Source organism: Watersipora subatra, chromosome 4, assembly GCF_963576615.1.
Source record: "Watersipora subatra chromosome 4, tzWatSuba1.1, whole genome shotgun sequence".
NCBI classification, from domain to species: domain Eukaryota; kingdom Metazoa; phylum Bryozoa; class Gymnolaemata; order Cheilostomatida; family Watersiporidae; genus Watersipora; species Watersipora subatra.
Window position 1 is genome coordinate 18,395,300 of NC_088711.1, and position 26,212 is coordinate 18,421,511.

Consider the following 26,212-nt stretch of genomic DNA (forward strand, 5'->3'; position numbering starts at 1 on the left):
TACACACGCACCTTTGCGTGGTCTTTGCATTAGATCAAATAGTACATTTATCGCCTGTTGGTTTATGTACTGAGACTATCTATACGAATTGACCTTAGCTGCAAACGTTACATATTAACGTCTGTAGTTTGCGGTTATCATAAATAATATTGTACAAACCACCCGACATTATACAGCGATTTGATATGGAAGTTTTTTTTAGGTACATGTACATGTATTCGACTTTAAAAAAAGTTTGATAGGTTTTTCACACTAATCATTGTCAAATGTTCTTTTAAGATGATGATTAAGGGATTTTCTCGGCGGACAATTCATTAGTATACTACAATGACGATATTGTGACATAACGTGAACACAATGGGTAAGATTCAATCACTCAACTACACTGGTGTATATATAAAAATTGAGGGATCATTATTTATACAGATGATAAACTTTACACATTACTGTGGAAATTTTCTGACGCACAATCAAATATAGTTATCTAGCGTAAGTACTGTTGTTCTATACAATAACTAGAAGAATGTCCGGCGTTGCACGGCTATTAAAATCAGCTTATGAAGAGTGACAGGTAATGCCGTTGAATGCCACTTGCCATTAGCCTGGCTCATTGCCAATGGTTATTTTAGATAAGCTAATATACATATTGCTAAGCTTACTAATAAGAGCCGTGAGAGCAAGCTTTAACAATTTTGTGTAATGCATAGCGGTATATTCATCAATATATTCACTCTTATCGTCCAATGTATCCATCAATCTCGCGTAGCTCAGTGGTTTAGCGAGTCGTCTGGGAGCCGGAAGGTTGCAAGTTCAAATCTTATATAATACAGATTTTTCATTCCAACATTTTAATAGCTATAGCTTGACAAACCGAATTACACACAGACACACAAACTTAGATATTTATATATAGACTAGCTTTTCATACCGGCGTTGCCCGGGTAATATAAAAGTCTTTGGACAAATGATTTATTTGTATTTAACATATAACAAAATTTGCCATTCTAACTTTCAAACTACTGAGAAAAGCTAGTTAATTAACTGAGAAAAGTGTTTTGTGTGATTGAAATAAATAAGGAGAGAAAATAAAAACAACTAAAGATTTTCAAACTTTATCAAACAACTTTTAAACTTCACATCATGAGTAAATTGTTTTGTGCAGGCCAAATAAATTAAGAAAAGTTAAACGGTTGTAAAAGTTTTTAAATGTAAATGTGAAATAATTAGCAAAAAATAGCTAAATTGAGTCTGTTCTGCTATGATTACAATAAGAGATGATTCGGTAATGATACAATTAATACGAACTAAGAAAACAGAAATTTTGAATATGTTGAATTAATAACAACAATTCTTGCATAGAAGTGTGTGTATAAATAAGTTACTGTTGCACGAGCAGCTATCCATCAAAACTCTGAATACGATGATACTGCTACCTCTCGATACTGGTACAAATGTAAAAATGAGATATTGTACTATCTTTGTCTGACCGAACGGTGAGAGAATGTAGAGCCCATTCCTACTCGAGATAATACAATGGTTCGTGTGAAAAGTATTGTCTTTAACCGCGATTTAGCAATTGAGCCTTACAAAAAGCCGGAAATAGAAGTTCGTGGAAACGCAAAAAAAACATCGTGTTTCATAGAGTTAATCGCCAAATTTCAATTTCGAGAGAATCTATTGTTGATATTGTTTTGCCGAAAACAAATTAGCCCTAATACGGCGAGGACGAAAAAGCATAGCGTTTCCTAGACCTAAAAGAGTTCATAGAGTTTAAATTAATGCGTAATTGGTGTGAATTCGGAAAATGCTGTATACGATAAGTAGTAAGAGCTTCCGTGGTCTCGTAGGTAAAGCGCTAAATTATCAAACTGTGTTCGCAATCTTCGTGAGTTAAAATCCAGCAAAATGTGGAATTTCAATTCCAAAATTTTAATAGTTATAGCTGGACATACCGAAAACATACCATTATCTCACCTGGTTTATGGTTATAACAGCATCAGCTGAATCAACTTGTTTATGGTTATATAGTGCTGTAACAAGAGCTTGACTAGTACAGCAAAATGTACACCTCAACTTACCGAGTTCAGAGCAAGAAATTCTCATCTTACTCCATGACTTTTATTAACATAAGCTGAAAATCGGAAAGAACAAATTGGCAACCATTTTCATGTAACAGATGTATAAAGATTTACAGTAAAAAATTCTAAGCAATGATTGTGAAGTACGGTTGACAATCATTGGTGAAATGAGTTGTTTTACGGTTAACTGTGAAGATTAATGCGTTGTAGAGCTAATTCTCATTAGAGCTTTTATACTCATGAAGCTCTTCTCATGAATCACTGGGTTTCCATGTTTCGAATGGATTTGGAGTTGACCTCTGCCGATGAATTCACACCCTATCATTTCAACAATTCGGCGTTGCACGTTATTGATTTTTTTCAAGACTAGCGATGTACTTCTCAAAACAGAACTTGTTAAAGTAGAATCGCATTTAGGTCACGGTCACTTTTTAATTCACACTTCACACACTTGTTGTACTAACTCTGCCAGGATAAATGATCCGAGTTTTTTTATCATTAGTAATAATAATATCCCTTTATATTACAAAACAGCAACAGAATTGGCTACTCGATATACAGTTATTGCTTTGAAGGTCAGAGGAACGACAATCGCTTTTAGTACAAAAACTTTTTCTATGGTAGAAGAGTTAAGCCTAGAAAAGTGTCTGCACCAGTGCAGTGAGAATCTGCACAATTGGTAGGTTAAGTTATTTAATGAATAAGAGTAATACAATAAATAAAAAGGTAATTATCTCATCATCATCGTATGAGCTACCTATTGTTGGCAATAGTAGTTAGTACCCGCGTGTTAGTGTGATGAAATGCGCTGAACTGTTTTACCTCCACTGGGGAGAGCTCAACTGGGTAATATTGATTCGTTTCTATCCTCAGTGAGCGTTTTTGTGACGTCAAATACTAATCTCACTGCGAATACCTTCATACAATTTTTGTGAAGCGAAATGGCGTCAAATACATTCAGTTTTACTGTTTCTGTGATTCTGGGAGTTGAAGGAACTCTGAATTCATTTGAAGCATGGGAACCCAGTAATATACTACTTTAACAACTTGCATGGTCAATGCCGAAAGAACTTTCTTTTTTTTAGAATTATCATCAGATTTATTCATAGATTTATGGTGAATTATCATCATAAATATAGTTTATAAATAAATGCTTTTTGCCAGATCATTTCGTCAGTAGAAAAATCATCTCATTAGTTTATTACATTAAACTTACAGTTCACATGAACTTACTTTTTTCAGGCGCACTATAATTCAAGTATAAAATCAAGTACATACACAGTATGTACATTTATATACAGTACATATGTAAATGTACATACACAGTATGTACATTTATATACAGTACATATGTAAATGTACATACACAGTATGTACATTTATATACAGTACGTATGTAAAGTTTTGATGATTTTTAACAGGGGGTGCTTGCATTAGATAATTACTATGGGTTTCTATACCACTTCATACGATATTTTCGCTACAACACTGAAACGATTTAAAATCATTTTATTGTATACCAAATAATTTTTCATCGTAATCGTAGCAAAACAGACTTTATTTAGCCATTACTTGCTAATTATTTCATGTTTACATTTAAACACTTTTCCAGTTGTTTTATTTTTTCTCTTAATTTATTTAAACAAACCCTTTTTTCATGATATGAAATTTAAAAGCTACAGTTATTTTAAAATGTTTTAGAATCTTTACAGTTGTTTTATTTGTTCTCTTAGTTTATTTGAACTGCACAAAATACTTTTCTCACGGTATGAAGTTTGAAAGTTAGAATGGTAACTGTTGTCATGCGTTAGATAAAGATAAATTTTCTCATCAAAGACTTTATTATTACCCGGGCAACACTGGACATTCATCTAGTCCAAGTATTAAATTAGGAACCACTGTTTCATATTTGTTAGTGTAAAACAACAGTTTAAGCTCTTTTAAACCATGTTTTTTTCTGGCGTTAGTCATGAACATGCCTACATTTTATGTTCATAACATTGATAATCTGTCAAAGCATGTTTTAGTATTAGACCTGTGCATCAAACATAGTGATTTATGCATTCCCTAACCTTTTTTTGTAAAAGCCCTTATTTAAATATTTTTTTCCTACTCAAGTGTTCCTAAACTTGTCGAGAAGTTCATGTAAATGATTTAATTACTACGCATAGCCAACATAAAGCTCAAATAACGGAAACCATTTTAACTCTTTATAACTTATAGAGTTGTTTTATTATATATTATTATTAAATATGCGATTGGCTCATGTACTATAATAATGTGCATTATCATGAGAAGGCTGCTGACTGTCGATTCAACCATTTGCATTGTTAGTGTAATAGCTTTACTTTCCCATTTAACCTTTAAAGATGAACTTGCACCGAAATTTAGTAGATTGCATCAGAAAGTACCAACATTTTTGCTGTCATCTGCGATTGTCTTTGATATTTGAGGTGATTTGATTGCCAGGTTGTTTCAGGATTAAAATCGATAAAACTTCATTACTGTTAAAATGCTCAGATCAGGGAAAGTGCAATTATAACATCGATAGTGGAAAATATATCTACAGAATAGAGACACGTAATACTGCGACTTGAATGCAATAGCCTATATTAACTATCACAATTATGACGACTTGTGACATCATTTCACACATATTTACCTTCTGAGCATTTGGACTGCGATCAATTTTTGTCGATCTTAATCTTGAAACATCCTGACAATCAGATCACTTCGAAGATCAAAAACAACCGCAAATGATGGAAAAGTACCGATACTTGCTGATGAAATCTACAAGTTTGTGTAAGTTTATCTTTAATTACAATTCTTAGGCCAGAAAACAAGTACAATAGGAGAAACAATTTAACTGTACATGGAATAAACAGGTGACTACATTCTATATGCAATAGCACTCTTAGAAGTTCTGTCCACCATGCCAGATCGTAATAAGCAGTCAGTATGTGCATAATTATTCCATGGTGTAGCTAGGTTACCGAGTATTGTAGTGGTTAGTGCGCCAGTCTGGAAAATGGGGGTCCGAGTTCTATTCCCACGTAAAGTAATTTTTTTGCCAAGGCTATTACCGTGGCTTCGTTTGGACAAACGGACACAGCTCTTATTATAGTAAAGGTTTGCGAATTTTGAAATTTATTTTTGATATTTTTATTTATTTTTATTATTTTTTATATTTCGATATTTATTCCTTGTTTTATTTTGTGACTTTTCAATACTGATGACTGCTTGAATTATTTAGATGCTTTCTTCATTGTTATAGGGTGCACAAGAATGACTGTTTCCCTAATAAAATGGAGTCTCAAACGATGGTTTATGATCTTCTGCTGCTTGGGTTTGACTTCGATGACTTGGATGCTTTACAAATTGAGTTCTCCATCTTCTCGCGGTCATCTCGACTTTGTGGCACAATATACAAACCCTCGGCTAGCAGTGAATAGAGCTCCTAGCACTTTACCATCAGGCCATAAAATAGATATTGACGACAATCAGCCTCAACCTACCGTTGAGAACAAAGCCCTGCTCATTCATAGATCTAGTAGAACCTACAGTAGTGTTACGATTGCGTTGCTGTACAGCAGACTGAAGTTTGACACTGTTCGCTATAAGGGTTCTAGCAAAGCCATGTTTACTAAAAACTCTCTGCAAGGTCAATATTCCATCATAATTATTGAGGATTTGCTTATATACATTGATATGCGGAATGAAGATAAGTCTTTGATTTCCGAGTATTGTAAAGTATATAAGGTTGGCATCATATTTTTTACATTACCGCAGCCGAGGATGAATAGCATAGATTATGATTTTCCGTTATCATTCAGTTCTGTGGAACGAACTGTTGACAAGTACATCGTGAATGAAACGGAGTTTGCAGACATTGCTAGACATGGAGTTGGCCACGATATGAATCATATTAAGGATTGGGTACAGTTTCACCCATCAAAAGCTACTCACAGAACTTTGGCTTATGGACAAACCCGTGACAGTCATGGCATATTTTCCTTAGTTGTCCTCGACTTAGGTTTAGAGGACGGTGTTGTAAAACTATTTTTTGGTCAGAAGCATAGTCTGTGGATACATAAGATACTTTTTCTGGATGCCCTCTCTTTCCTTACCAACGGAGCCATGAAGATGAGTAAGACTAGGCTCATACAGATAGACATCGATGACATCTTTCTCGGCAGCAGTACTGGAGGAACTAAGATGAAAGCTGTTGATGCTTTGGTACGCACTGAGTTTTTTATGCTTCTACATAGTATCTCCTAGTTTTGGGTATACTATGTAGTAGTATCTCCGAAGCATAGTATTTATTTATGGCTATTGGATGGGTCGTATGCTCTACTGTAGCTATGAGCAATCATTTATCTTATATTTCATAGCACTGCATGAATTGTGTCGACGTCCTATTTCATGGAGAACTTTCTTATGTCTTAGCTGCACTATCATCCATAAGAGGCCTCACATGTTGTCTAGCCTCCCATTTTACTAATGCTGTTTATAATAAGTTGTTATTGTCATTTATCTATTATTATTGTTGTTTATCTATTGTTGTTTATCTATTGTTGTTTATCTATTGTTGTTTATCTATTGTTATTGCTGTTTATCTATTGTTGTTTATCTATTGTTGTTTATCTATTGTTATTGCTGTTTATCTATTGTTGTTTATCTATTGTTGTTTATCTATTGTTATTGTTGTTTATCTATTGTTGTTTATCTATTGTTGTTTATCTATTGTTATTGTTGTTTATCTATTGTTGTTTATCTATTGTTGTTTATCTATTGTTATTGTTGTTTATCTATGGAGAATGAACTGTTGGTAGGAACTGAAAAACGCTCAGAGTGTATGGAGGGAGCACTACGTGCCTGGATTTAACTTCTATCTTGGGTTTAATGGCAAGTCATACAAAGCTGGCTTAGAAGAGGAAGCAGATGGTGATGTAGAGCTTATCAGTAGGTGTCATCTGGTGCCCATAAGCAATAATGTTGTGTGAATACTTAATAGCCAGTTAGCATCAGATGATGCTTTTGGACTGGAGAATTCTATTGTCAGCGCATATCGGTTTTCAATAAAGGCCACATTACTCATGTGCATGTGAGCTGATGTTATATAGCTGCAACTATTTTCAATTCTTGATTTGCATGCTCAACGCCAGTGAGGTACATACAATTATTTGATCAGAGAAACCAAAATGGTAAAATCTGTATGGACGTTGAGCTATTTTCCGTCATAGATATTGCTTTCATTTCGCATATCAATATGCGTGATCCGATGAGAACAGCATCTGCTGATATTATGACTATCTATAATGACCTGTCTAGACACACAGATTAGATATTATGGCTATCTATAGTGACCTGTGTAGACACATACATGTTGATGTAGATTATATATTGTGACTATCTATATTGACCTGTGTAGGCACATAGATTAGATATTGTAACTATCTATAATTACCTGTGTAGACACGCATATTAAATATTTTGTTGCTAGCTTTAAAAATCATGAATATGCTCATTTTGAGGGATGGTTAAACTCAAGGTAATCTAGTATAATCAGCCGATAAATCGGTATGCCTATGGAGTTGTCACCTCTCGCGCATCACAATTGCTTCGATCAAATACCATCACAGTTAAATACAGATTTGCTTCATTTTATTGCTAACTTCTGCTTATTGGTAAGTGTATCCAACTTAAAAGTTGCTCTTGCATTATAGGAATGTTCAACTTACATTGAATTACAATTATAACCCGTAGTCATTAATTCGCTGACACGATTGCCAGAGAGAAAATCAACGATACTCTGTTATTTTATTCTCTTTTATATTGATGAGTCAGATATTAAGACTACGAGATGTCTATTTCTTGCGACATTGAACTTCTTAGTCAAGGCTCTTTTGGAATCAGGGATAAGTTGACCTGGTTGTTTGGAAAAGTAGATCGGGTGTATCATCAGAGTATAACCTGAGAGGCCAGCCTGAGCGCCTTTCAGGCTATAGTTTATCGAAGTATGCTTTGTTGGTCATGTGAGACAAAATGGTCTACATTAACATTAGAATGAGAATGGCTTTACTGTTTTGTTACAGAGCAGGCAGGTCACTTTCACTGGTTTGACCATACATGGGCCCATGTGCAGGCCCATAAGTACAACAATCTGTCTAAGCTTGTCGAGCAGATGGAGCTGTCTAAAGCCTTTGCTAAAGTGGGTGCTATTAGTTTACTGTTTAGCTGAAATATATCTAGTAATCGTTTACTTTTGTGGTGCTCAACAGGAAATCAAATTGCCTGCAATGAATTTTCAAGACAGGTATAAAGAGTGTTTATGATGAGACTGCATGATGCAAAGACAAAGATAATGACAAATATTTGGAATCATCTATCTGCATGTGCAGACAATGTAGAATATCGCTAACACTAATCCGTGTTGTTTTTTAGTGTATTTGTTATTTTTCTTTTATTAATGTTTATTAAATCATTCATATTTTGTTGTCAGCATAGCTGGTCTCAGAAGTGCAGTAATTGTTGCATGGTCTTCGATGGGACAAGAAATGTATGCGAAAAAATAGTACAGGGCACCCTCAGGATAGGATTACCCTGATATATGATTTTATTCACCTTACGGAAGTGGAACATGATGATTTTTTCACCTCACTATATTAATCTTATTTCACCATACAAATTCAACAACATTTTTGCTCGAGTTAAAGCTTGGCAGTCAGTGTGCTTATTACATACGCTAAAATAACAAAGACACCGAAATGCTGTTTGCCGAAAATATTTTCACAATGCCTGAAAGAGACACGATGACCGATTTCTCTCAGCTCAGAAATTCTCAGCGTAAAATGGTAATATTCTCCTTTTAAAATCGGTAGCAAAGTTGGAGCGGCGAACCCTTCAAACAGAAGGTTACTGGTCAGACAACTTCCCTTAACCTGCTAAAAATATCAACTTCATTACGAAAACAGCATTGGTCAGATTTTCTTGCTAACTTAGGCTAAAAAAGAATTTAAGCGGGTCCGCTAAAAGTTATAGTGAAAGCAAAAACAAAAACCGATAAGTAACAAAATTTTAGTAATGAAAAGTGGAAATTCAGTAAAATAATTAAAAATAGTTAAAATTTCATACTAAAACCTAGCTTCATGTGTGTGTGTTCAGTAAGGTACGCTTGTTTGAGGTGAATTCAAAGTTTATGTTACATGTACATCTGTCTTGAAGGTAAGAGATCCCCTCAGTACGGACTCCACATAGTACATTATAACGTTACATTTTATTGCAATAAATACACTAAATATACTAAAGTTACTGTAAGTAACTATAGTTACTAAGGTTAACATACTATTTTGTTACTAATTTTTAATATGTCCAGCAGTAATATATATAAAATTTTGACAACTTTTACCAGGGGATGTTTGCATTATATAATTATTATGGTTTCTATGCCCCTACATACGATTTTTTCACCGTACGATGCCATCTCTGGAATGGATCCATATCGTATCCTGAGGGTGCACTGTGTGTGAGAACATTAACAAACTTGCATGTGGGATTTATATATGTCCTACTTTTGCTAATGTCAAGGGTCAGTCATGGCAGCAGATTTATTGGTTCTGACTACAGGAGCACAATATCACGGTGTCAAGGACATATTCAGTGGCACCACACCACTCAGGTGTGTACCCTGTGCACGAACAGCTTTATAAGGCATGGAGGAAAGTTTGGGGTATACAAGTGACATCTACTGAAGAGTACCCTCATCTCAATCCTCCCTGGTTTTTACGAGGCTATGCTCATCTAGACATCAAGGTCAGTGTTGATCCAGTAATTGTCTCATTCTGAGGGAAGACAATTCCAATAATTCGAAATAGCGCTCGTGAATGTAATTTTCAATTAAGCTTAAAATATCCATTCTATGCTTGACTCTCTTCTGCAGCCTGTTGCTGTGATTGGCGTGTATGGCATGCTACGAATTATAAGGTTGGCTTATATGCAAATTTTTATAAAATTTGCCATTTAGATATGTTTTTCTGGGTCGACTCACATGCGAGCATCTACGGAGGAAATTAGCGAGAAGACTGTTATTTTGACACTCTCCGCAATAGTGTTGTAAATCTACCAGTCATAATTTATATTACTAATAATTGTACTTATTATGTGTAGTCAGGCTTTATACGTGTGCAGTCCTTTTTCATCTAGCAAACCTGCAAATTCTTACACCCTCAAGCTAGGAGATTAAAGGTGAGGGCAGGCATAATTCATTTTTGCTGAATATGGTTTCTTTTGTTTTTTTGTTGCTATTGTTTAAAATTTTAAAGAACTTGTAATCATTAGACAATTTTATGCTTGCATTGAAATAAAAAAACTTTTAGGTTTTACGACGAATTTGGGAGGGATAAAATTTGATTACCTTAGTTGAGTTGGTCTAACAGATGACTGCTGATATAACTATTTGTAGCTAGTATCGTCTTTATAATTTGCTCATCCTTATTTGATTTATCTTGGTTTTGAAAGTTACACATATGAACAAAGCTAAACACCTAAAGCAGGGAAACTGGGTTGTTTTCAATCAACTCCATTCTACTAGGTAGAGCAAGTGATTGCAAACAGATTATATGCAGTAGTAGTACCTTTCAGACCTGGAAAGTCTAAATTGTTTTGTTACTCATAAACTTGGTTTCATGATTATCTTTCCTTCAAGGACTGAGGTCAAATGCTCAACTAGCAAACTTGAATTTCTTCAGGTGCTGCCGCGACAAGTTTGTGGACTGTACACTAAGAATCTCAACTATTCCAGCTACCCAAAGGGTCCTGAAGCTTTAGAAAGAAACATACTGGGCGGAGCGCTGTTTGACACGGTTCTCTATAACTACGTAAGTCGGGTTACAAGCCTACAAGTTATATTAGTCATACTTGTGTGGGTTACTAGACTGATCGGGACACATGCAGGCGTTGTATCTGAAAGTAAGTTTGGAAATTATACAATGACTCTTCACCGATAATGTCTAATCACAATTTTTGTAACTGTGGTTTAAAATATTGTTGGGGATTACTGGTGTTCAATAATTTTTACTTCACGTTTTATGGTGGCAGACTCCTACAGTATGTTTCTCAACGATGTCTTGTGATTTGTTATGATCGCTACTGCACCACGACTCGTGCTCCCATAACTAATTGCGGCTCAGGCTTGTTTTTAGTTTGCTATGAGATAAGACTAATTCAATTAATAAAAGTCCTATTTTTCATAATCTCAATAATCTCTATGATTGACTAGAGGCAGTTGAGTCAGCATGTTTGCTGTACTAAATTCGATGCTGAGCTCGACACTGAATTCGGCTCTAAATTCGATTCTGAACCCGATATTGAACTTGACGCAGAATTCGACGCTGAGCTCGGCGCTGAACTCGACGTTGAACTCGACGCTGAATGCGATGCTGAACTCTTACTGAGCTAATAAGATTGCCGTTTTAGAAACTTCAAAATTTTTTAATTATCAAGTAAATGTACACTCTTCGCACATATTAGTTTATTGATAGAAACTCTTTCCTCTTAATGGTTTGAGTCGTGGGTACTCTTTGCTCCTATTGGATAAGTAGTGGGTATTCTTTGCTCCTATTGGATAAGTAGTGGGTATTCTTTTCTCCTATTGGATAAGTAGTGGGGATTCTTTGCTCCTATTGGGTGAATGATGGTGACTCGCAATGAGCATTTGAAACTTGAAAATAATTAGCTCCTATGATTGATTCTGTCGATCTAACTGGTCTGTGCTGTTTTTGCCGAGTCTTTGTTTTCGCACATCCACTACGCCGATGCTTTTGAAATTTACGAATGGGCTTTCTGTTGCACAAAAATGCTTAGTATCCCTCATAATTTAAACAAACTTCTAAGCCATTGTCAAATAGACTTGTGCTGTCTATATATTTCTCAAAGGTTGTCGTCTGTCATTTGTTTTCGGTATGTCCAGCTATAGCTATTATTAGAATCTTGGAATAAAGAATGCATACCAAACCCTTCCGTTCGCCAGTCCGACGCCGTACCAATTAGGCCACAGAAATTGATATGTTCGCTAGCCAATATATGTTGCTATATGGTAGCAAATACCTAACAGCTTTGGGTACTACGTGGGGTGATTGCGTCACAGAGACAATCAGCTCTCATTAGTAAGCTTACTCAAATTTTCCATTAACAATGTGTAAGGCTAATAGCAAGTGGCCGGCAACTCTCATCACTTCTCATTGTTTATAAGCTGATTTTTATTACCCGGGCAACGCCGGGAAGCATAGCTAGTACTTTATAATTTTGTAGTGACCCACGCTGTCCATAGACTAGATGACAAAATATGCAATTACAGTCAAACATGGATAACTCGTCCACGGATAGCTCGAACACATGGTTAATTCGAACATTTCCTTTGGTCCGTTCCCACGTAATGATAAATTGCTATAGATAACTCGAACTCAACACTGTTAATTCGAACTGTTTTTTTGCCCAACGGCTACCGAAACGGTTGTTATCGCTTTAGAAAATCACTTTATTCAAAGCCATAGAGGTAAACTTCATCTTTTCGTAATTCATAAGCGTCGTTATTACCACCATCGGCAAAATATTTTTGTCAACGACTTTTCTAAAAGTTTGGTGAAATTTGATTTATACTGCGATACGATGAATAGCACGGGCTAGCCGGGTCACGCGCGCAAGGATTTTCGCCACGCACATACAAAACAAAAACAGCATGTTGTTTTTGTTTTGTATTTGCGTGGCGAAAATCCTTGAGTGCGTGACTCGGCTAGCCCGTGATGAATAGTTTTCCTACGTTGATTCCGTGTTGAATCAACGTCGGAATGTTGAATGTTTAAAACGTCTTAAAAATTGTTGTAATTAAACGTATACATTGTCTGAGCTACAAAAAACTATTCATCGTTTGACCTGAACACAGAATACGTGTGTACATTCAATAAGTATATATTAAAAAAGCGTGAGTGATATAGAATGTACTGTAAAACCTCGTAAAACTTCTAATTGAACTGCCTCGGAGTCTTGCTCTTAACGAATCCCAGGTAAAGTAAGGTAATCTGCATAAACTTCAAGAAAAAACGGCAAAATTGATCGTGGGTAAAACCCCAAAAGAAAAAAATGTCTTTTCTTTTGAGCATTTCAACAACGATCAAGTTTTGCCAATGTCAATCTGAAAAACGTCCTGGCAATAACATCACCTCAAACAACAAACCAATCTCAAGTGATAGAAAAATCTCTATACTTTTTCATGAAAACGTTTTAAACTTTACATTAGAAGCATTTAATTTGAAACAAGCCATTTGTGCTTTTGATTTATATTATAGTTTGTATATGTACATGTATCTACTAATAAATAAGTAAATATATGGACTTGTGACAGTGCTCTGATAACTTGAACGCTCTGATAATTCGAACACTTTTGCTCGGTCCCTTGAAGTTCGAGTTATCCATGTTTGACTGTACGTATTTCAGGTGAATGTATATATGACACACCAGCAGAATTATGGGCATGACAGGCTCGCCATCTACACTTTTAACAAACTCTTTGAATTATTCACATACGCCACCACGCTCAAGCTCGAGGGGGCACCTCCTGAGAAACTGGCTGAAGACTACTTTGGCAGGTACCCGGAGGAGCTCCAACCTCTCTGGCTGAACCCATGTGATGACCCAAGACATATGGAAATCTGGAATGAGGAAAAAAGCTGTACGAAATTACCGTCACTTTTGGTTGTTGGACCTCAAAAAACAGGTTGGTTTTTTGGTTTGGATCCCATCTTGTGCTCTATGTTATGTCATTCTCGATGGATTTTAGCAACATACAGCTCCTTACAGCAACATAACTTCAGATCATTACTAGAGGATAGGTTGTGGACCCCTGAGTGATTGCTCCTTCAGATGAGCTCACGTAAAATTGCCTCGAAGCGAACCATTTTAGCCTCTTCCAGGGAGAAACTCGCTTGCATCAGAGATTCACTAGTGTTACACGCTACGAATATTTGAGCTTCGAAGTTGTGGTTTTGATCGTAGGAATGAGGAGTACGTATTTGCATGATTCTAGCTGACGAGTTTACATGCTACGAAGAAGTTGTTGCACAACTCTGCGTTTTCTATATTAGCCTGTTGTGCTTTTAGCTACAGCAGGGTGCATATTTTATATCACGGCTGAAACCATTAAAATGCGCCTAAGGTCAAATGTCAATGCCAATCGTCGTCTTCCAATTTACAATGACTATTCACGGCATCTGCCAGTTGGTTGTACACAGCCGTATTCTTGTCTCTTCGGCCATCTATCTTAAAAAAAATGTTTAACGCAACCAATAAGTCGAGCATTGTGATAACTAACTTGTCTGAGAACAGAGCGTTCATCATTTTAGAAAATAACTCCAAATTTGAAAGAAAAATTTCCCATACGTTTTGAAATTTTAAAATTTTGTTTTTTAAAATTCATTTGTTTTGACATTTTAAAATAAACGTGTTTTATTTTTAAAACACGCGTAGAAAACAGAGCTGCGTAGGGATGCTGTAAGGGTCCCAATGAGTACGATGAAAATCCAACCTTCGATCGCAAAGACTTGTGCAATAATAGGAATATTGATGGTTACATCATACACAGTACTTCATTGTTGATACGATGTTTTCAAAAATACCTCCTTGAATCGGAGGTTTGAATCGCTTCGAAGATTCGAAAATGCGACGTTTGAAACCATTTATATGCTACGAAGATGAAAAATCCGACACAAATTCGTAGCATGTAACACTAGTGAATATTCTCATGTATCAAGCGTGTTTTTGAATTAAGGTTGCAGCATGAACATAAACCTAACCAAAATAGGTTCACCCTAGGGGATGCAAATGACGAAACTAGTTTCCATACAGTTTCCTTTTTGCTCAAGCTCTTTGCAGCATGCAGTTTGAGTACTGCTGGTTTTAGATGCGAAAATTCCAGTACTTCATCAACATTTTGTCATTGTTGCCTGGGTTTAACCAACTTTGTAGCATCTGACAGGTCAGAAACCAAACTTGACGTAGTTAAAAGTGTTTTTCATGAGATGCATTATACTATACCTTATTCTGTGGGTAAACCCAATGTCAGTGTGTGAAGAAAGGCACTATCAGTTGCAGCAAGGGCCTTAGTTGAGAATTCTTCTCAAATGTGATTGGCTCATGATGAGTTGCTGAAGGACTTGATGTCGCCGATGGATCCGGGATAGTAGGAAATTTATTACAATGTTTCTCCTTTGATTAACTCAGATGGTCAGGTTTTAACTTTAGTTGATAATTGCATGAAAAGAAAGGTTTAGCTGAGTACAGTAGTTACTTCAGCCGGAGCAAGAATTTTTAGACCTTCATCCCACTCTGGTCAATTTTCTGTTTAGAAGGGCTGTTACACTATGTACAGGGCAGTAAGTGAGCTGTTGTTAGGCTCATATACTGACCTCTTTCTGAAAGGCTCATTCACTTACCCCATTCTCTCTGATAGGCTCATATACTTACCTCTTCTTTCTGATAGGCTTAAATACTTACCTCTCCTTTCTGCTAGGCCCATTCACTTACATCCTTTACTGATAGGCGTATATACTTACCTCTTCTCTCTGATAGGCTCATATACTTACCTCCTGTATCTGATTAGATCATATACTTAACCTCCTCTCTCTGTTAGACTCATTTACTTACCTCCTGTCTCTGATAGGATCATACACCTAGCTCCTCTCTCTCTGATAGGTTCATATACTTACCGCTTCTCTCTGATTGGCTCATATACTTACCTCCTTCTGACAGGCTCGACTGCCCTCTACACATTCCTCAAGTTGCACCCAGACATTGCAGCCAACAGAGATAGTCCGACAAGCTATGAGGAACTCCAGTTCTTTGGTTCCCCTAATTACAACAAAGGCCTTGACTGGTAAGATAACTACGCAGATGTTGCTCATACTTCTCTCAATTTTCTTCTTTGTCTTTCCCTCCACACTCCTGTGCTACGCTGGGATGGAACTGATATTCTGTAAAATAGGAATGGATGAAGTTTTTGAACTATAACTTAAGATCAAATGTACTATTGATAAATGTATACATTTGCATGCTACTACCATGATCAAGCTTTGTTAATTTGTATCTTGAAACAGTCAGATCACCTCAAACATCAAAGACAATCGCAAATGACAGAAAAATATCGACATTTCCTGGCACAAAATCTACTAAGATTTTGTGCCAGTTCATCTTTAAAAACAGTTTTGGAGTATGACTTTCAGTACATGGCATTCTATTGGAGTCATGTGCCTGAAGAACTAGTATATGAGTTGTCTCTCATGAACTCATTAAGGAAAACTTGTTACTGTCAATAGCTGATTATTCAATAATTAATAATATTTAATCATTATTTTGTCGAGCAAAGACGAAACGTTTCTCAAACTTTGTGCAATCTGTCGGGTCAAGCCTCGTTGTTTCTGTTACTCAACAGGTATATGCAGTTTTTCACTGATGACTCTCTTATTAACTTCGAAAAGTCAGCGACATACTTTGATAAAGATTCTGCTGCCAAACAGATGTCATCTTTGCTACCAAAGGCTAGAATAATTGTAATACTATTGGATCCTATAGCTCGGGCTCTCTCTTGGTATCATGTAAGTACAGCATTATTCTCAATGATCAGTGTGTAGCCAATAGGCTTACAGATGGCCTTATGGGAAGGCTAGGGATCCATTGACATACATTTCTTCATGCTTTTTACCTACGGCACTTCACTGAGCTGTCTAGAATTTCTTATCCAGACAATATGGTAGGGTTTTTGGGCATGCAGTAGAAGCATTTGCCATGGGACCTGGTTTTGGACAACAATAGAAGAGGCAATACACAGTCTCGGTGCATTTCCTTGGCTTGAAGTGCTGTATCTTGCTGCATATTGACTTGCATCATTTAGTATATGCTATAATAAGAGCCCTGTCTGTCTGTCTGTCTGTGGCCATGGCTGGATGGTGGGAAAAAAGATTGCATAGTATAGGATTCGAACTCATATCATTCTGCTTAATAGACTGACACTCTAACTTCTGCAACAATCAACCAGTTTCCCACATTTTGGAATAATTTTGCTGATAGTAATTACAATTTATGATCTCGCACGGCGCACTGGACAGTCAGTGCAATAATATGGCTGTCTGTTGGAAATCGACTATGACTTGAATCTAGCAGTATGGTAGAGAAGAGGTTACCAGGTACTCAGTATGTACCACTTCCGGAACTGTCAGATTAACCTGAAGGGATGCCAGTGCGACACATCCAGTGTGACAGAGCTTTTCACTTGCCCTTTCACTTGAGACATTTCACTTGCCCAATGTGCGAAGGACAGGTGGATTTTAACGTGCCCACGTTCTCAGTGTGGTCCACGGGGCCTCCATGATATGATCTATATCCGAAAGACCCAGTAATTTAGGGTTGAAAGCTTGCTGAGAGCTTTTTATCAGATCGGAATTAAGCAGGACATGAACCACCAATCCCTAGCCTGGGCATGGCTTTCTTGGGGGTTGAGGGAGAGAGAGATCTCTCTCCCCCACCCCTCAAGAGAGCCATGCCCAGGCTAACCAATCCCTTGATTGACAGTCAAATGCGCTACCACCAGGTCACCCTGACACCCGACAGCCAGTTTACTAGTTGCTATAAAACACGTTTCTCAATGCCAATGTTAATGATCAACCTGGATCAATGTCAGACCTCTAGTTAGACTTTAATCGTTTAAGTTTCCTTTTATATGGAGGGGGGTACACATTCTGTCAACTTCTTTAAATGTATTTACAAATGGAGTAAATATCTTTATAGAGTAATTAGTTATTCTCTACAAACAAGCCCCTTTGCAACCAACAGCGCCTTGTTTGTTTACGCGAATCATATTATTTACACTTTGACATTTTTTGAAATGTTTTTTCTCAGTACGGAAAAGCCCATTTTTCAACTTCCTGCAAAAATGTCTAATGTACGTTTTAAATCATTAAAATGCCACTAGCCACACCAAGAACTGGCAAAAATGTGGCACTAAACTGTTGAAGTGGTAGAATTGGTTGCGAGCCATTGTGCAGTGCAGTTAGTTTCATTTACATGTATATCAAATTATGATGCACAAGTCTTTATTTGTCGCTGTATCAGATGTTACTGCTGCACAACTAATAGCTTCACAGGTTATCTTTGTGTACAGCAGATGTATATAAAATTGTGAACTTTCTACCATGTCTAGCTAGTCAATGCAATGACAGTGGTTTATTGAGTGAACCCCAATTTGTCAATGATTTTGTTTAAGAAAACTTGTACCCTACAGTTATTCAAGTGTAAAATGATCGTAAAGAGGTTTGTGTATGTTTACTTGAAGTATTAAAAGTGTTACTATTCCCTTATTCACTTGTGGAATTGATGCCAAAATATTAATTATAAATACGCTGCATGTTTTTCTATTAAAAATTTCATCTAGTCTATGTGCTGGCAGCTAGTCAGATATTATGAGATAAATTTTTAGAATTTTTACAAATGGAAGAGTTGGAGATATTTATGGATAATTTTTCAAATGCCACGCTATTTATACGTGTAGTCAGTTCTATATTTAGTTTGTGCATTTTTCTTTGGAAATTATTTGATAATTTGATAATAATCCGCACACAGTATATGAGTAGTTGATGATAGAGTACTACATAGTGGCTGTATTCTTCTTCAGGGCGTTAAACTGTTTTCATACTGAATTCTCTTAGTGCTTACAATGATTACCCGGTTCCGTTTTATTCATTTTTGCTTCAAGTCTATTGAATTGGAGGTTAATTAACGAATCACAACTATAGGGTTTCACAGAAACATCTATTTGTACTTGGATAAAGATATGCTTACAAGTAACAGATAGGTTATAAACAGGAACTGCCTATAAAGCATTTCAGTTAATTCTTCAACTAAATAAATCTATTGAAACCGATAATAAAAAGTTTTTGTCTTTTTTGATTTGTTTTATAAACCAAAATTATTTTTGTACTCGTCTGGTTCTCATCATTGATGTGTAGCAATGTTCCTCTTGAGCAAAATTAGTCACACGGACTCTATTGCCCTCACAAACTGTGGCTAATCAATACTCAGACAGCATTTCAATAATAGTAGTAAAAATTTCAGGAAGAATTTCAATGTCAATCTATGTATCAATGCATTGCATCATTTATTTACATTAGTGTATAACCACATCAAATTTTAATTATATATCTTATCGGTGTGTGTAGTGAGAACTTTATTTTACACTAATGTGTTTGCCTTTTATAGCATCAAAGAGCTCACAATAATACTGCTGCGATATCCTTGACCTTCAGTGAGTTAGTGAGAGGTAAAAATACGAGCAAGTCTGCCCAGAGTCTGCTCTCTCAAATGATGAAGCCTGGGTTTTACTATGATCACATACAGAGGTTGCGTAAATATTACTCAGACAGTCAGGTACGTATGTGGTACTCAATCTCTCAGATTCATCTGGCTATAACTGTGTATTTAGAAAAACATTCCTCTCACAGTGAAATTGTCTCATCTTGCTGTTATCACCAGGGGAAATGTGGAAAGTACTGAAACAAACCCATGTAGCGTGAGAGTTTGTTTTAAAAAAACGGACAAAGCTTTTAGCTTTTGCAATAATTTGACAAAACTATCATTGTGTTTATATTTTTGATCCCATATTCAGGGAGTTATCTTATCATTAGCCAGTGCTCAAGGATTGATAGTGTTTGAATGAAAAGGCATGAAAACCCCAAATACAAGTGCCTCTGATAGAATTTCACTTTCATTTGTTGAACTTAGAGAAAGAAGTCAATGAAAGGGTTTTTGTATGGGTATGGCATGATTGGAGGGCATCATTCAATCTGATGAGTTGATTTAATGTGTAGATGTATTTTTACTAGCTGATAGTTGGTCAAATTTTTCCAACATATCAATTAACCGATTTATTTCGAAAAACTGTTAAAGTGGACTGAACCGTAATTTGAATTTGTTCAAATCTGTTCATTTGTGATAACCAGTCAACTCATAGTTCCACTTTCTCACGCAGAATAAGCTTGATTTCACTGTGTAACAGTAAATATCAATTACAGCATATTTGGTAGTGTGCTTACTATATCCATTCGGAATAACGAATGTACATATATTCGCATGCCCGATGTCGATTGACAGTGTAGGTCCGCAGCAGTGCTCACCCGGGATGCCCATTGGTTGTCACCAAAATCAACTGAATGGAAAAATGCTGAATTATGGTGCAGGGGCTTTACTCAGCCTGTGATCATCCATTTAAGTTGAAACTTCGCACCATAGCAAACTAGATTTATTCTTTCTAGCGGTGCTATCGTTTATTATGAATATATCAAAAGCAAACTTTAATAGGAAGAGAACCAAAAGACAACTAAGCTCTATCATCCTTAGGTGGCACTTACGTAGTGCTGGTGAACCTCACATGTAAATGTGGTAAATGTTGTGATATTGTTTTGTTGCAATAATATCTTAATGATTGTATGATTGCTTGGTAATTATTATATTGGCAGTGTTATCTTATGTACAGTTGAGATGGTCATCTCATGTACAATTGGGAATGTCATCTCATGTACATTAAGGATTGTCATCTCATGTACAGATTTTTGCACACAATATGCGCACAGAAACATTAAAAACAGGAGCAACTAAATTTTCCCACGACCACACGAGCGGAGCGGAAGTGTGGGAGTTTTTATGATAAATGCATGCGCACACAACTTACGAAAATTATTCATCAACAATGAGACAAACCCTCGTCAAGAAATTTCATCAAAAAATTTAAGCATCGGAATTTAAAGTCGTTAAAGTATAATAACGATACAAAACACATTTAAAACTATTTAAATATGTTACCAAGTCTTTGTAAACCTACGATAATATCTTAAAACTTACCCATCTGATCGGATTATACACAAATAGACAGATTAATCTGAACGAAAATTGCCACAAAAAGGTTGAAAAGCTCGGTTTAATAAAAGTTAAGACCGAAAATTGAAACGCCAATATAGCCGTGCGACCGATTGTAGAACTATTTAGTAGTGCGTATTTCACGAGAAAACCGTACTCATTTCACCAGTCTATGGTGTTGTTTACTTGTAATCGAATTTATTCGAAGGTTTTTGTAATAAACGTAGACCGTTTGAGGCGTAGACCGATTTACAGGTACGAAATTGTGGTACACCGTTTATCAGCCTATGTTTTTTGTCCAATCACCGAAGGTTTCATTATTTAAAACGTTAGCCGAAATTCTTTACAACTTACGTACCAGCTAGGGCCGAACTACAACGCCCGTTTATGACGATAACTTTTTTTTTATTTTGCTGCAGTTTGCAGAAAACTTTCAGAAGTTTGAACGCTCATACTTGCTTTCTGTTAAAGATCGCTATCAAAACCATTCTATATTCAACGCAACCAACTTTCAAACTGTGTATAGTACAGAGTAGCTTGTCATTTTACTTTTAATTTTGCATTTCAGAGTTATAATAAACATATTTCCTTATTGTTGTTGTTAAATTACATACAATACAGTAGATTAGGCCTACAGCTTTATAACACTTTTATAACAGCTTTCATTTTGCTGCAGTTTGCAGAAAACTTGCAGACGCGTCAAAGCTCATACTTGCTTTCTGTTAAAGATCGCTATCAGTACCATTCTACATTCAACACAACCAACTTTCAAACTGTGTATAGTACACAGTAGCTTGCCATTTTACTTCTAATTTTGCATTTCAGAGTTACATGTATAATAAACATATTTCCTTATTGCTAATTGTTGTTAAGTTACATTATTAAACTATAAATTCCATTAACATTATTAAATTAAATATTAAATTACGTTATTGTTAAGTTACTTATTGTTAAATTACAGTAGGTTAGGCCTACAGCTTTAATTAATATTTTTTAGTGTTGTGAAACAGGTTTGAGATAGTAGTAGATTAGGTGTGATTTATTGTTGTATTAAACAAAGTTTTTAAACGTTTTGTGGCGATTTTCAGTAAAATCGGGTTGTAGAGCATATCTTTGGGATAGTAGTGGATTAGGTGTGATTTTTTTACAACCTTTTGTTTTGCATAATTGACTTTGAATTTAATTTCAAAACAACTTGACAACTACCATGAACATACAACTTCCCAGAACACCACGTCGCGGCCGACGCAGTGGCCGTCCACGTGTCTCTCAATTATTACAGCGCAATAGGAGAATAAATAGGATAAATAGGTCCTCACAGCAACCATCTACATCAAATGCTAATGTTCAACAACACGCTACTCAAATTAATAACAACAACTCATCTGATTCAGATAATTCTTTAGTAGATGTTGTAGGCGATGTAAATGACATCGACTTGACAGCCCCTTTGTTTCCAGATGATGATCATGATTTTATGGACATCATTGACAATGAAAATATTGCACAAAACAATATTGCTCCTCCCAATAATGCCCCCCTTCATCACATTCCTCATTTTCAATCTTTAGATTGTCCTGCTTTTCAAGAACTGCGTAACAACTTTTTAGGCAGACTTGAGAACAACATATCACAGCTCACATGTACTGAATGTAATGAAAAACATTTTATTACATACAATGCTCAAATACAACTTTGTCGTACGTGTCAACAAGTTAGACCTGACGCTGTTAATAAATTCAGTGCAGCCAACAATATGGACCCAGGTCCATCTGTTGAATTTTTATCTTCTCTTACATTCGCTTATCAAAACCATTCTACATTCAACGCAACCAACTTTCAAACTGTGTATAGTACACAGTAGCTTGCCATTTTACTTCTAATTTTGCATTTCAGAGTTATAATAAACATATTTCTTTATTGTTGTTGAATTACATACATTACAGTAAATTAGGCCTACAGCTTTATAACACTTTTATAACAGCTTTTATTTTGCTGCAGTTTGCAGAAATCTTCGAGACGCATGAACGTTCATAGGTTTTCTATTATTGCTGTATTACTATATTAACAATATTGGTTATTTTAATAATATCAGTGCATTTTACTTATAATATTGGCCAAAATTGCATTTCTCCTATTGCAAGGGAGAGATATAAACGTGTAATATTTTCCTTTCATTGTTGTTGTTTGTCATGACCAAACACTTTTTAAATAAATTTTCTAAAAACCTATATAAATACCACAACTTCTCGATATTGCTACGTATGACGTTTTGAAATGTAAACAAAATTGTGTACTGTATTGTTTTTCTATTATTACTATATTAATAAAATTGATTATTCTAAGAATATCAGTGCATTTTACTTCTAATATTGGCCAATATTGCATTTCTCCTGTTGCAGGGGGAAAATATAAACATCTTTTCCATTCATTATTGCTTATTGTTGTATATAATAACACCCACACCCAGTACATTACAGCTACCATTGCAGTTATCCTATTGCACTGCAGAGCCATTTGATTTCTAGTTCTATTATTACTATATTAATAAAATTGATTATTCTAAGAATATCAGTGCATTTTACTTCTAATATTGGCCAATATTGCATTTCTCCTGTTGCAGGGGGAAAATATAAACATCTTTTCCATTCATTATTGCTTATTGTTGTATATAATAACACCCACACCCAGTACATTACAGCTACCATTGCAGTTATCCTATTGCACTGCAGAGCCATTTGATTGCTAATATTGCATTTCTCAACCATCAGTACCCTTTATTTTTTGCCAATATCTCTGGCCATCTCTTTGGTCGTGGGCTGTATGACAGTGGAATTTCTAGTATAACAATAATAGATATTATTGAGTAGTGCAGACAACTCCAATTTTTAGAAATTTTGGAAAAATAAGTTGTTATTAAACAATCTTCGCAGAACACTATTTCATAGGGATAAGTCGTTATGCCAATTAGATTTATGCTGTAGATTAGGTGAAAGTGATCCACACAGGCATAAAATTAGATTAGGTTCCAAGAGATCCTAATCTTGTAAGATGCCTATTACATGTAGTTGGCATCTTTTGTGTACACATTTATCAATTTTTACAGACTATCAGAAATCACGCCATAGTATTTGATTGGATACTCGGTAATGAAAAATAATTTCTAGTGTCAGCATACCAATGCATTAAACTATATTATGATCATGCTCTTGTAGGCAGCTAGTCATTGCATAGAACTTTTCTATTCTTTAATAAACTGTAAGAACAGAATTAGAGTGTATTACAGCGCTACCAAGGAAGCAGTGGGTCATTCGAACTTGTTACAGCGCTACCAAGGAAGCAGTGGGTCATTTGGAATTGTTACAGCGCTACCAAGGAAGCAGTGGGTCATTTGAACTTGTTACAACACTACCGAGGAAGCAGTGGGTCATTCGAAATTGTTACAGCGCTACCGAGGAAGCAGTGGGTCATTCGAAATTGTTACAGCACTACCGAGGAAGCAGTGGGTCATTCGAAATTGTTACAGCGCTACCGAGGAAGCAGTGGGTCATTTGAAATTGTTACAGCGCTACCAAGGAAACAGTGGGTCATTTGAAATTATTACAGCGCTACCAAGGAACCAGTGGGTCATTCGAAATTGTTACAGCGCTACCAAGGAAGCAGTGGGTCATTTGAAATTATTACAGCGCTACCAAGGAAGCAATGGGTCATTCGAAATTGTTACAACGCTACCGAGAAAGCAGTGGGTCATTTGAAATTGTTACAGCCCTACCAAGGAAGTGGTGGGTCATTTGAAATTGTTACAGCGCTACCAAGGAAGCTGTGGGTCATTTGAAATTTTTACAACGCTACCGAGAAAGCAGTGGGTCATTTGAAATTGTTACAACGCTACCGAGAAACCAGTGGGTCATTTGAAATTGTTACAGCCCCACCAAGGAAGCAGTGGGTCATTTGAAATTGTTACAGCGCTACCAAGGAAGCAGTGGGTCATTCGAAATTGTTACAGCGCTACCAAGAAAACAGTGGGTCATTTGGAATTGTTACAGCGCTACCAAGGAAGCAGTGGGTCATTCGAAATTGTTACAGCGCTACCGAAGGAAACAGTGGGTCATTTGGAATTGTTACAGCGCTACCAAGGAAGCAGTGGGTCATTTGAAATTGTTACAGCGCTACCAAGGAAACAGTGGGTCATTTGTAATTGTTACAGCGCTACTTAGGAAGCAGTGGATCATTTGAAATTGTTACAGCGCTACCGAGGAAACAGTGGGTCATTTGAAATTGTTACAGCGCTACCGAGGAAACAGTGGGTCATTTGAAATTGTTATAGCGCTACCAAGGAAACAGTGGGTCATTTGAAATTGTTACAGCGCTACCGAGGAAACAGTGGGTCATTTGGAATTGTTACAGCGCTACCAAGGAAACAGTGGGTCATTTGAAATTGTTACAGCGCTACCAAGGAAACAGTGGGTCATTTGTAATTGTTACAGCGCTACTTAGGAAGCAGTGGATCATTTGAAATTGTTACAGCGCTACCGAGGAAACAGTGAGTCATTTGAAATTGTTGAGCTATAAAAGCTGAGACTGCTATAAGATTGTCCATACTAAAATAAAAATATATTTTACCACAATCTATGGCGGTTTGTTTTTAGTGGATTTTATCACATCTGTGTAACTCTCTTACATGATGTTACTGTATTACTATATTACCAGCTTAGAGGAAACCAGTTGCTTGGCTGATTCAAGTTCGTACAAATTACTTAGCAAATATTTTGTGGCATTTCTGTGATTGTTTGACCTTGATGAATAAAACTTTATTTTATGTAGTTTTGTTTCATGGAAATAAACAGGTGTAAAATAAAATTATTTTGTTGTTTGTTTGTGTCTTCTCTGACCTTAGAGAAAGTTCTTTGTCTCAAAATCTAAAATTTCCCATAATGATGTGCGTTTAATTTCTTTAGGGAAAAAGATACACGCTTGAAAATTTTGCCTGTTTATTTGATGCAGGTGTAATGACTGCACCAAAACTGCGTCAAAATCGTTTACTGAATAAACGCTGTCCGACTCAAGGACTATTTTTACTACTTCGACTTTGTCTTTACTCCCTCTATTGTTACTATCAGCTGATGAGTTCATCATCACGATTTTTCATGACCTGGGCTATTCCATTTATATTGGTCGTAATT

General features: G+C 36.1%; 1 protein-coding gene across 1 annotated transcript in view; it reads left to right on the plus strand.

Moving 5' to 3' along the window:
• Nucleotides 1-308: 308 nt before the first annotated feature.
• Nucleotides 309-26,212, plus strand: part of LOC137393194 (bifunctional heparan sulfate N-deacetylase/N-sulfotransferase 4-like) — a 31,735-nt gene continuing 5,831 nt past the window's right edge. The window contains exons 1-10 of the mRNA XM_068079640.1: nucleotides 309-361; nucleotides 5,353-6,314; nucleotides 6,911-7,040; nucleotides 8,174-8,289; nucleotides 9,705-9,890; nucleotides 10,826-10,954; nucleotides 13,569-13,848; nucleotides 15,879-16,002; nucleotides 16,558-16,720; nucleotides 19,377-19,544. Coding sequence (XP_067935741.1) covers nucleotides 358-361; nucleotides 5,353-6,314; nucleotides 6,911-7,040; nucleotides 8,174-8,289; nucleotides 9,705-9,890; nucleotides 10,826-10,954; nucleotides 13,569-13,848; nucleotides 15,879-16,002; nucleotides 16,558-16,720; nucleotides 19,377-19,544 — 2,262 coding nt within the window. The 5' untranslated portion in view covers nucleotides 309-357. The remainder of the gene's footprint in view (nucleotides 362-5,352; nucleotides 6,315-6,910; nucleotides 7,041-8,173; nucleotides 8,290-9,704; nucleotides 9,891-10,825; nucleotides 10,955-13,568; nucleotides 13,849-15,878; nucleotides 16,003-16,557; nucleotides 16,721-19,376; nucleotides 19,545-26,212) is intronic.